At 43.1% G+C, this 13,426-nt stretch overlaps 1 protein-coding gene across 3 annotated transcripts in view; it reads left to right on the plus strand.

Annotated features, from left to right (window-relative positions):
- The first annotated feature begins 3,294 nt into the window (after positions 1-3,294).
- The window catches only part of BLTP3A (bridge-like lipid transfer protein family member 3A), a 571,303-nt gene continuing 561,171 nt past the window's right edge, over positions 3,295-13,426 (plus strand). For all 3 annotated transcript variants that reach the window (XM_078644270.1, XM_078644271.1, XM_078644272.1), the window contains exon 1: positions 3,295-3,496. In XM_078644270.1, coding sequence (XP_078500396.1) covers positions 3,453-3,496 — 44 coding nt within the window. In that variant the 5' untranslated portion in view covers positions 3,295-3,452. The remainder of the gene's footprint in view (positions 3,497-13,426) is intronic.

Genomic DNA, 13,426 nt, shown 5'->3' on the forward strand with positions numbered 1-13,426 from the left:
ACCTCGGCATACCATCAGATAGCACTACACCACACGAGCCACAAGGTGACATCCTTCATAACGCCTTTCGGATGCTACCAGCTCCTCCGGATGCCGTTCGGACTGGCATGGGCGGCGGCGGCTGTATTCCAGAAGCTCATGCACAGACTGTTTAAGACTGTAGACGGAGTGCATTACTTCCAAGATTACATTTTGGTGATGTGCAAGGATCAAGCAGACCATGACAGGAAGCTGTCCGATGTACTGCATTTCTTGGAACGAAACGGGCTCACAGCAGAATGGGAGAAGTGTCGGTTTGGAATGTCATCGGTTACCTACATGGGCCATGAAATCAGGGATCACGGCATCAGGCCCAAACACGCCAACGTCAAAGCTATATGCGAGGCACCCCCTCCGAAGAACAAGGAAGAAGTAAGATCGTTCTTAGGGATGGCTGAATATTATAGTAAATTCGTGCAGCACTTCGCCACTAAGACACACCACCTGCGCCAACTCCAACGAGACAAGACGACCTTCGGGTGGACGGAAGAGACACAAGGAGAATTTCAAAAGATCAAGGAAGACATAAGCAAGGCGGTCCCTCTGCAAGGATTCGATCAGCAAGGGATATCTATACTGACAACTGACGCAAGCGAAAAAGGATTAGGAGCAGTCCTTATGCAGGAGAGGAAGAACGGGGAATTAGCCACGATCAGTTTCGCGTCCAGGTCGCTATCACCCACAGAGCAGAAGTTCAGCGTAATAGAAAAAGAGATGCTGGCTGCCATGTGGAAGTTCTGCCAATTCCTATGGGGCACAAGATTCAAGCTCAAGACAGACCATAAGCCACTGGTCAAAGTACTCACATCCAGTGGGCATGCGAATGCCACCCCACGCATTGCTAAGATGACTCTGAAGTTGTTGGACTACAGGTACGACGTAGAGTGCATCCCGGGGACAAGAAACAAAGTAGCCGACTATCTCAGCCGAGCTTCTGCCATGGAGGAAGCCCCGCATTACACTGAAGAGGACGACGTCAGCGTCGCATTCATGGAGGATCACGAAAAAGTGATAAGAGTGGAAGAAAACCTACGAGAACGATTCAGACATTACAGAAGTCAAGCGATTCACACTGCAAGGATGGCCGGAAAAGAGGCACCTGAAAGCAGAGCACAGGAAGTTCTTTGAGATGCAGGACGAATTATCCATCGGAGACCAGGGGACCTTCCTATTTAGAGGAGATAAAGTAGTTCCTCCCCCTACACTGGTGCCGCACTTACTTGCCATTCTACATGAAGGACACCTCGGCATCGTGAAAGCAAAGCTGAGAGCGAAACAGATGTACTGGTGCCCAGCAATGGACAGCCTGATCGAAAAGCAGGTTCGAGAGTGTGAACAGTGCTAAAAGGCGGACAAGTCGCAAACGTTGATGCGTCCCTCGTTGGGAAAGTTCAATAACCCATCAAATCCATGGGAAGAGTTATCGATAGACATCCTGGGTTCAGTACTGGATGCACAAAGACTACCAAAATATGTGTTGGTACTCATAGACAGGTGTTCCAAGTGGCCAGAAATAGACGTCCAGGAGGAAATGGACACAGAGATGGTGCTGAGGTTCCTTACCGCCACTTTCCTCCGAGAAGGCATTCCCCGCTCCATTCTGAGTGACCTCAGTTCACGTCAGAGAAATGGAACAACTACATGGGAAGAAACGGCATCAAGATTAAACACACGTCCGTATATCACCCAGCCGGCAATGGCTTAGCCGAAAGGTTTAACCGAGTCATAATGGGTTCCATACAATCTGCAATAGGAGCAGGAAAGGACTGGCAAAAGGAGGTGAGGAGCACCTTGTGGGCCTACAGAATCACCCCAACTTGCACTGGATACAGTCCATTCCAAATCCTGAGAGGGCGTGACCCTTTTACGAAGGACAACCTTGCATGGAAGAAACGTACTATCACAAGTAAATGGTCCCCTGCGGTGGTCCATCACAATTTGGAAAGAGCGCAAAGAATATATACTGAACACTTCAACAAAAGGCGCAATGTGAAGGAAACAGTTAGAAAGAGTTGAGTAGGTCAGAGTCAAACTGGCCCAGTTGAGAAGAAAGGGGGACAGCAAGTTTAGTGCGCCCTTTCAAGAAAAGGAAGTATATAACAGATCCGCTTTGTTGAGTGATGGAAAAGTTTGGTCCCAAGATCGAATGTCCAAGTGCGACAAGATACTGCAGTGGACCCAAGGAGAAGACTCACAGGAAAACAACTCACAGGATCAACCGGATGACACTGTCCCGCACTGGGAAGGTGAGGTGAGGTGAGCTCCGGAGCGTGATGACGTAGAGCGCAACCGCCATTTGAGGAGTGAGAGCCGAGTCCGATCACAATACGGACGTGTTCCCGGCGCTCTCCTTTCGTAATTAATGAATTTAAATTTCTTGGACAAATCCTGAGTGAGCTCATCTGTGGGGGTGAAACCCACGTTCAGGGCACAAGTCCTAAAAAAAGAAGTGGGGGACGCTGACGTCACGTCAGGAAGTGACATCACGAAAGGTGGCTTGCACCATCAGACTCATTGCCTCCCCTCGCTCACCCCTTAGATGCGATTGCATCAGAGAAGACAGCGTGTGGGCAACCTTCTGAATGAGCTCCGATCTCGCCCCAGAGAGGCCAAAGAGTGAATGTGTGGCTCCATTTGCTCCAGTAATCGAGCTCCCGGTAAAATAAGTGGGGGGACGCCGTCCACCCGCGTGGTATCCCGACTTGAGCCCTCCCCACGATATTACAGCACAGTGCTTGAAAAGGAAAAATAGAAGTTAAGGTTCAGAGAAGTGCTCGTACTCTCCAATTATAAATATTATGGCTCTCTTGAGAAGTGCAGGTACTCACCCTCACAAAATGTGAAAGTGCCGGTACTAAGTATCGGTCACTAAATAGTCTTACAAAAGGTTCACCCGTAACCTGATAAACAGTGGCGTAAATACAGAAAGAAATATAGTGTTTGCCACTTCGAGCCAGAGATGTCACTCACTGACGGTTCAGTGAGCATGAGCATCATCTAATTCCGTTGCACAGGCAGAACTGGCCCCTAACAAAGATGGATGCTCAGTAGCAAATAAAAGGGGTAAGGAGTGTGGTTATAAAATGAGTAGCATTCACACAGATGTATTTGTGTGGTAGAAATACTCTTGTATCACAATAACCCAGTGCGCCCTGCGTCCATCTGCACAGACCAGGGTCTGAGACAGATAACAGTACAGTCCGTTGCTTCACCCTTCTGACGTCGTGTCGATATGCGGCTCGCTGATTGTCTGGCACCACGGGGCATGCCGGGATACTGGAGGTCTTTGCTGTGGCTGGCTCCGTTCCCTGTGTCTCCGGGTGTGTGGTTCGTGGTGGCGAAGGAACAGTCAGAGTTGCTGGGTGCAGCGCTCGTAGAGGGGCCGGAGCCTCGATCCTCCTCGTTGGCTCGCCATGGCAGGGATCATCAAAAAGCAGATCCTGAAGCACCTGTCCAGGTAAGGAGACACATGAAGCGGGTGAATACTATAACTCCGTGCAGCAACCTTGCAAGAATCTTATGGGACCCCCACCCTCTCAAAAACGAAAAAAAACCTCGCAGTTAATTTTGTCAGTAGATGCCGTTTTATCTGCAGGAACTGCACTCCCACAAGCCCCTGCGCAAACTAACTGTACTTCTACGATTCTATACAGAGGCTGTCATTTCCTAATTCCACGTTTAAGTGGCACTTTCAACCCCGCTTCCAGGAACGATGCTCTCTCACTACTAAGATGACCAGGACTACAACTCCCAGAATGCATTAGTATATTAAATAAAGCAACAGAATTGGAGCACTTCTTTAATTACTTGAAGCCTTCTGGTAACACAACCGACAGTAACCTCTCAAGAGTTTGATGTGGCTTCCACCCAGAGCCCGCCTTTGCTAAGATAGCAACCTGGGCGTGGGCAGACAGAAATGTAGCGCCCATGCTGATGGTAGTGAATTAAATGAGGCAGTAGAGGTTCTCTTTTGTGTTCACTCCCTGGCGGAGCAGAGACTGACCCTTAACTCAAGCATCCCGGGCCTCCTACAGCTCACCTAAATCACCGCAGCATAGCTGCATCAGCAGATGATGGTTTTGTTTATGTGTGCCAGTAGGGGTGAGCGGGTGAAGGGAGAGCAAAGAAGGGTACTGAAGGGGTGTTCAAAACATTGCTTGCCATATGATAATGAAGGACTAAAACCAATTTAAACATGCAAATCAGACAGAAACAAACAGGCAAGGATAAGGCTGCAACAAGATGAGAAGGGTGTTGCTATTGGCATAAACTTAATGCACATAGCTCCATGCGCTCCTCAGAAAATGGGTGCATCGCCCATGGTAAAGGCCAGCAATGCTTCCACACTTTTATATCTCACAGTAACATTACATCTTCCTATCGTCACTCTTCTCCCTGCTGCTGCAGTTACTTTAAAACTCCTCGCGTAGACCAAGTGGCTTTTCATAACTTCGTGCCCAGGCTACAACCCTCTCAGCGTCTGTGGGTGGTCACAATGCGTCTTACAGGTACTGCTATCTAACAATCCTCATGCAGTGATTACACTCTCGCATGCTGTCAACTCGATGCAGGCTTCACACCCACAAGTTCCAGCTGACTCAACATGTGCAACTCACTGGAAGGAGTGCTTAAAATGGTTAGATACAGCAAATACACTTGAACTAATATTTTGGACTCTTTTAAGACTCTGCACCGACATGTACTACTTGTTCGACTATGCTCCCTCATGTTCCCCCTTTCTATGTAAAGCGCTCTGATATCTGCAAAGATCTTGTTCGCGCTATATAAAACTTTCAAAATAAATAAATAAATGGGAGTGCTGCCATTTTTATATTGTTAAAAGGCAGGTCTCCAAAAATCATAAACATTTTACTAGAACTGCAGGCCTGGTGACTTGAACAATCAACTTGACCTAACTTTAATGCCTTTGACCTATAAACTGGTTCAAATTGTGGATTCTAGGCAAATATTTTATTTCATCGAGTCACCTTTTTATTCGTTATTAAATGTGAGAGCACCTTCAGATAAGTGAGTTCAGCATATCTGCTGTACAAAAACTCCTATGTTTTATTTAATAGAGTAAACATTTGCATTGTGTATAATCAAAATGTAGCCCTCACTTGCCTCTTGGTTCATCAATTGCATTGGCATGAGGACGGCACAGAAATGTTTCTAAGTTCAAGTTTAAAAACTCACATTTAATAAATATATTACTAAAGCATGATGTGGTAGTGCACTGTTCTTTACAGACTGCATATTTCCATTGAAATGGCTAAGCACTTTCTCACTGGAATGCAGTTTTACTGATAGAACTATATGGTGTACAAACGAAAACTATATATATGATGGGGAAATTGGGTTTCAACAAATATTTATCATTAGCACATCACCATGTAAAGTGTTCTGATTTGTTTAGATCCTATTATAATATTTGTTTACATCTTACAATAAAATTAAAAAAATGTTTTAAAGTGCTTTCCAAACTACTGAAATATATTTTGAAATTTTTGTACAGTTCATTTACTAGGTATTTAAGAAAAATGTTTGAAACAAAACTGACATCCTATAGCCTTTCAAGCTTTTCGTTGCTCACAGCATGATTGTCAGACAATTCCTGTGAACTATGTACAATAAATTCTGTAGAAATGCTTCTGGATTATAACATAGCTGGTGAATACCCTAAATTGGCACAATTTTATTTTGTCATATTATGACCACATTTGGGATAATATAAAGAATGCAATACAAAATTAAGTCACAAGAGGCATGATGTGGAGCACCCAGGTTTAACGGTGAAGGCTGGGAGTATCCTATTCTAACTGGTGATCTATGATATATTTGATTTGTAGCTCTGATGAAGTCAGGCGGGATTATTTACCAATCTGACGAAATGCGTGTCGGCTACTGAAGGCTTATGAAGCTGTTCAAGTGATGATACAGTGCTTATAAGAACGTGCTTGTGAACTGAAGAAGTGTGAAGATCTTAAGAAAATAAAGGAATACAGAAGAAATAAACTCTTTTTGACACATGGATTGTATATTTATGTTGGTTGCTCTGGACAGTGTATATATTATGAAAAGTGCCCTATGGGGGCGCAACTGTCAAGTGTGTGCACTTTGTACACCCCCTTGGTACGTTGGTATTACAGAAAGTTCCGCAGACGCTTGTGAATAACAATATTTTTTACTTTTGTTATTTGCAGTGAAGTTATATTTTCGTAGCACTATTGCCAATGGTATAAAAAAACAAAAGTAAAATACATTTTCATTTTACCATTCCAGCACCTCTGACTTTAACAAGTGCAAGACCTATTGCCTTGGAAATGCAATCTGTCTTGCATTTGTTAGAGTTGGAATTATTGGCATTATAAATCCCAATGTTTCAGTACCATATGTGGTGAAGGAAGGTCCACAGGGACCTCTTTTGGCCACACATAGTACTGCACCCTGCAAAGTTAGAGTAATTGGCATTATACATGTCAATGTTTTTTAGGTCTCGCGCGCGCATCGAGCGGAGCGAGAATTCAAGCGGCGAAAACATCATGAAACCACCAGCTTTTTGCTGGCGTTTTCATGAAGTTCATGTGAACCACGTGTTCAAACATGAACGCGCATCAGCCTCCCTCCATTTGCCGCACAGCACATCAAAGGGCTTCACCCAGCGTGCGCTCTGCGGCTTCTCCTCCCCTAATTACGCCGCACACAGCCTTCCTTTCATTTCTCCTCCCCCTCCCCAGCCAGCTTCCCCCAGGCCGTGTTCCCTCAGATATGCTATTGCATATCGTTTGGTACCTCTTGTATTTTGTTGCTCTTGATACTTGCACAACTGTCACTATTGCCTCATGTAACGTAACGTTTGCTTTTGTAACATGCTCACTTGTAATTTTTGCTTCATGTATCACTACTGTTGTCCGCACTATATAAAAACGCCTCCCTCGCTCTTCTGCTGCCGCCATTGCCTTGGGCTCTCGCGCTCCTTTCTCCCTCTCTCCCGCTGCCTAGTCCTCCCACCCCCTCCCTCTCCAGTGCGCGCTCCACTCGCATCTGCCTGCTGCTCCGACCCAGCAATGCCGAGAAGCTTGTTTCCTCTAGTAACATATCGTTTGCTACCTCTTGTTTGTAATTTGCAGGAATTATAACATCTAAGTGAATTATATGGACTTCAACCCATGGGATGTATAAGCATTAGTACAGTTACTGAGTTACAGTATAATACACTGTTCGTGGGACAGCGCTCAATACACATGTAAATAATACTCTCTCGGGGTTCTGAAGTTATATGCAATATATTCGGTTTCGCCTAGAATTATTATTATGCCATTAAAAAAACTATATAATATGCATACCTTTTTTGGGGTTTCTTATTACCAGTTCTTGAGTTGATGTGTGCTTTTTGGCTGAAGAGACCGGATGCGTTCAGCAATACATGCTTATTTTCTGAACTCTTTCTCCCCGCCCCTCCCCCCCTCCTCCTCCATCGTAGCTCTGTCTGCTCCCCCCAACCATCCACCCCTTCCAGCAGAAGCTTGGTGTTTACATCCACTTCCTGGTGTTTTCTACACAAGGTGATTTGTGGAATTGAGACAACATTGATCTCGACACACACACACCAGCCGTCCGAGATTGGCGGCACGCTTGCTTTCCTTGCAATAACTGCTTACGTGACAACGCGCCTGCATCAATGTCAGATTACCCCAACTACTTCTGTTAATTACAGCCTCACACCCATCCACTCTGACACAACCGCACTGAGCAACATCGCTTTTTTGTTGGCAAAACTGACTACGAAAAGTTGGAAGGAAAGAAGGGTCTTTTAATCTTTGATCGGCCTAAGGTCGACACCTGGTGGTTTTATGTGGCAATTGCATCGTCTTGACATATTTTCCGTATATTGTAACGCCACAAATAACAAGCATTGGCATTGCCAATAGGTCTCGCTTGTGGGACCTTATAAGGATTTAGTTTTGCAGCACAATATCCGATTATGCAACAAGGATATTGTGCTGCAAAACTAAATACTTCTAAGGTCCCACAAGTGAGACCTATTGGCTATGCCAATGCTTGTTTACCTAGCCATGTTGCAGGGTGCAGAACCATATGTGGCCAAAAGAAGTTCCATGGGACTTATTTTGGCCACATGTGGTGCTGCACCCTGCAGAAGATATGGTAAATCCACCCTATCCATAATGCGTTGCATGGAAGTCAGTCCGACAAGTACATTTAAATCGCTATGCCCATATATACAATTACTAGCTTTGAAATGTGACTAAAGAATTATTACAATAATTTCGGTTTAGGTTGTACTCTTTGTGGAGCTGATGAAGGAAAATGTAGGTCTCATATAAATGTGAAATGTTCTAGTGAGTGAAGTAACCACTGCCAGCCTAGCTTAGGACCAAGTGTGTGTCCTGCCTGAAGCCTTTTAAGAAATAGTGCCTTGAGGCTGAAATTAAAACCTAGGGAGTAACAACACATGGAAGAGGGGATGTCCTCATGGGAGGTTACAAAAAAGGGACAAGGCGGAGGGTGTACTAAGCCTACTGACCAAAGAAAAGCCGCCATTTACAAAGGACAGGGATAGGAGCCAATTAAAAAGATGGGCGGAAAGTGGGTTGAGCTTTATGCCCATATCCTGAATACAGCATGCCTTGAAGAGACAGCGTAGGCGAGACCTAAAAACTGAATGAGCTAATTTCAACACTTGATGCTTCGAATAGTAAAGTACATCTTTTCGGTTCATGTGGTTTCCAGTGAAGTCGAGCATTATGTTTAAGGGTCTCTGTCTGATAAACTAATGTATTCTGCACAGCCTCTAGAAGCACTGATATCTAAAACAAAACATTGACTAACTTGCAGTCTGAGGGCATCCGTTTGCAACTGTCAAGTGGATTCTTGTTTCAGCTCCATTATTATGAGGGTATTGTTTCAAGGTTAGGAGACTGAAGTTCTAGATCAGAAATCTCCTTCTTTGTCTGTAGTGAGAGCTACTTCTGATCGGTGAAAATCCTTGTCAGCTACTAAAGGCTAAACAACTAACACATTGTTATCAGACAACCCAACACGTCCAGCTTCATTGACTTTAAGGCTAATGCCTACAGAGTCAGATACTATGGTTTGGAAAAAAATACTATGACTTAGGGTACTATGACAGGGCTGCGACATAGTTCATTAAGAGTGTGGTATTCGGGGATGTATGAACATGTGTGCGTTTGAATGGGATACATGTGTATGTGTGACTGAGAACCTGTGTCAGATGTACTTGTGGCACAGGACACACCTTTTGCCATATATGGCACCTTTATATGCATAACATAAGCATAGAATCATTTTTTTTAATTGGAGAAATTTAAAGTGCAGAAAATTGTTCTGCAAAAAGGTTCAAAATATGGAGAAAAAAATCTGCACTTTAAATTTCTTACCATTAAAAAAAAAAAAAAATGACTGTAGTTTTTAGTTATACTTGTGGTACAGTGTCTACTGGCCATTATAAGCAAGAGGCCTGCTGTTTGTAAATTTGACCCTTTCAAGTGGTAGAAAATTAAAACGGAGAGTTAACTTAATCATCAAGGTAACTTTTCATTTTAATTTACCCGTTTAAAAGCACTCAGAAACATCATTTTGTTCTCGGATCCAATATTGAGTTGAATGACTTTTATTTAACAATTAAATACCTCAGTGCATTAGTTCTTCACCTCTGTCTCTCAGCCTGTGTCATATATCTGACTGAGCATTGCTTATTATCGGGCTCTGCTGTCTGCAGCCTGATGATAATGTAAAATAAACTCAGCCTTCCCTTAACTTTAAAAGTAAAATGTGACCATGTGCTTATTGAATAAGTATTTGCAATGTAATAGGTCTCGCATTTGCGAGAATTTAAGCTATTGGCATTGCAAATGACAATGCCTTTTATTAATCTGTTTTGATAATTAACACATAAATAAAAGGCATTGTCGTTTATAATGCCAATAGCTCAAGGTCTTGTAAATGTGATTCCTAACGAAGCGGCCCTCATTGTCCCTGGCTGCTGGAAAAGTTAAAGCGCGCATGGCGGGCTGAATGTTGCAGGCAAGCAGGTCGTGCCTGCAGTAAGAGAAACTCATTAAAGAGAATAGTGCTTACAAAATAAATAAGAAATACCGTATAACAATAGAAGTAAAAGCTCCAGTCCTCATGGGAGGTTACACATCAGGACTAGGCAGTCCTATGGAGGGACTAACCATCCTAATAACGAATCGGAAGCCAGCATTTACAAAGGACAATGACAGAAGCCAATAAAAAGTATGAGCGGAGCTTCAAGTCCATACTTGAATGCAGCATAACTCGTAGAGCAGCGCATACGCTGCCCAAGCTTGACCTAAAAATGAACTCAAGGCTGTTAGATACTCTGAAGATGTCTGAGAGCTACTGGTAGCTCGCAATTGACTGGCTGGAGATGCCTGAATCTAGATCCTACAACAAGAAAATCTTCAGTTGGTGGAAAATGTTAGCAAGGTTGAGAAACTGTCAGTTTCCTCTTCCTCTGCTGAGTCCACATCCTGTCTCTTAATCTTTTCATGACTGAGTTTACAGTCCACACCAGTACACTTGTAGGATAGCAGTTTTTACAATATACACACCATACAGAGACCTCACAATTGCCTCCAAGCGCAGGTTCAAGGTTATAAGGCTTATGGTGCTTAGGCCCCAACAGTATTTTATGAAGAAAGCTAAGGCTTTCTTCTGTTCTGTTCTGTTCTGTTAATTACAGCCTCACACCCATCCACTCTGACACAACCGCACTGAGCAACATCGCTTTTTTGTTGGCAAAACTGACTACGAAAAGTTGGAAGGAAAGAAGGGTCTTTTAATCTTTGATCGGCCTAAGGTCGACACCTGGTGGTTTTATGTGGCAATTGCATCGTCTTGACATATTTTCCGTATATTGTAACGCCACAAATAACAAGCATTGGCATTGCCAATAGGTCTCGCTTGTGGGACCTTATAAGGATTTAGTTTTGCAGCACAATATCCGATTATGCAACAAGGATATTGTGCTGCAAAACTAAATACTTCTAAGGTCCCACAAGTGAGACCTATTGGCTATGCCAATGCTTGTTTACCTAGCCATGTTGCAGGGTGCAGAACCATATGTGGCCAAAAGAAGTTCCATGGGACTTATTTTGGCCACATGTGGTGCTGCACCCTGCAGAAGATATGGTAAATCCACCCTATCCATAATGCGTTGCATGGAAGTCAGTCCGACAAGTACATTTAAATCGCTATGCCCATATATACAATTACTAGCTTTGAAATGTGACTAAAGAATTATTACAATAATTTCGGTTTAGGTTGTACTCTTTGTGGAGCTGATGAAGGAAAATGTAGGTCTCATATAAATGTGAAATGTTCTAGTGAGTGAAGTAACCACTGCCAGCCTAGCTTAGGACCAAGTGTGTGTCCTGCCTGAAGCCTTTTAAGAAATAGTGCCTTGAGGCTGAAATTAAAACCTAGGGAGTAACAACACATGGAAGAGGGGATGTCCTCATGGGAGGTTACAAAAAAGGGACAAGGCGGAGGGTGTACTAAGCCTACTGACCAAAGAAAAGCCGCCATTTACAAAGGACAGGGATAGGAGCCAATTAAAAAGATGGGCGGAAAGTGGGTTGAGCTTTATGCCCATATCCTGAATACAGCATGCCTTGAAGAGACAGCGTAGGCGAGACCTAAAAACTGAATGAGCTAATTTCAACACTTGATGCTTCGAATAGTAAAGTACATCTTTTCGGTTCATGTGGTTTCCAGTGAAGTCGAGCATTATGTTTAAGGGTCTCTGTCTGATAAACTAATGTATTCTGCACAGCCTCTAGAAGCACTGATATCTAAAACAAAACATTGACTAACTTGCAGTCTGAGGGCATCCGTTTGCAACTGTCAAGTGGATTCTTGTTTCAGCTCCATTATTATGAGGGTATTGTTTCAAGGTTAGGAGACTGTAGTTCTAGATCAGGAATCTCCTTCTTTGTCTGTAGTGAGAGCTACTTCTGATCGGTGAAAATCCTTGTCAGCTACTAAAGGCTAAACAACTAACACATTGTTATCAGACAACCCAACACGTCCAGCTTCATTGACTTTAAGGCTAATGCCTACAGAGTCAGATACTATGGTTTGGAAAAAAATACTATGACTTAGGGTACTATGACAGGGCTGCGACATAGTTCATTAAGAGTGTGGTATTCGGGGATGTATGAACATGTGTGCGTTTGAATGGGATACATGTGTATGTGTGACTGAGAACCTGTGTCAGATGTACTTGTGGCACAGGACACACCTTTTGCCATATATGGCACCTTTATATGCATAACATAAGCATAGAATCATTTTTTTTAATTGGAGAAATTTAAAGTGCAGAAAATTGTTCTGCAAAAAGGTTCAAAATATGGAGAAAAAAATCTGCACTTTAAATTTCTTACCATTAAAAAAAAAAAAAAAATGACTGTAGTTTTTAGTTATACTTGTGGTACAGTGTCTACTGGCCATTATAAGCAAGAGGCCTGCTGTTTGTAAATTTGACCCTTTCAAGTGGTAGAAAATTAAAACGGAGAGTTAACTTAATCATCAAGGTAACTTTTCATTTTAATTTACCCGTTTAAAAGCACTCAGAAACATCATTTTGTTCTCGGATCCAATATTGAGTTGAATGACTTTTATTTAACAATTAAATACCTCAGTGCATTAGTTCTTCACCTCTGTCTCTCAGCCTGTGTCATATATCTGACTGAGCATTGCTTATTATCGGGCTCTGCTGTCTGCAGCCTGATGATAATGTAAAATAAACTCAGCCTTCCCTTAACTTTAAAAGTAAAATGTGACCATGTGCTTATTGAATAAGTATTTGCAATGTAATAGGTCTCGCATTTGCGAGAATTTAAGCTATTGGCATTGCAAATGACAATGCCTTTTATTAATCTGTTTTGATAATTAACACATAAATAAAAGGCATTGTCGTTTATAATGCCAATAGCTCAAGGTCTTGTAAATGTGATTCCTAACGAAGCGGCCCTCATTGTCCCTGGCTGCTGGAAAAGTTAAAGCGCGCATGGCGGGCTGAATGTTGCAGGCAAGCAGGTCGTGCCTGCAGTAAGAGAAACTCATTAAAGAGAATAGTGCTTACAAAATAAATAAGAAATACCGTATAACAATAGAAGTAAAAGCTCCAGTCCTCATGGGAGGTTACACATCAGGACTAGGCAGTCCTATGGAGGGACTAACCATCCTAATAACGAATCGGAAGCCAGCATTTACAAAGGACAATGACAGAAGCCAATAAAAAGTATGAGCGGAGCTTCAAGTCCATACTTGAATGCAGCATAACTCGTAGAGCAGCGCATACGCTGCCCAAGCTTGACCT

This window comes from Lissotriton helveticus, chromosome 5_1 (assembly GCF_964261635.1).
Source record: "Lissotriton helveticus chromosome 5_1, aLisHel1.1, whole genome shotgun sequence".
NCBI lineage: Eukaryota > Metazoa > Chordata > Amphibia > Caudata > Salamandridae > Lissotriton > Lissotriton helveticus.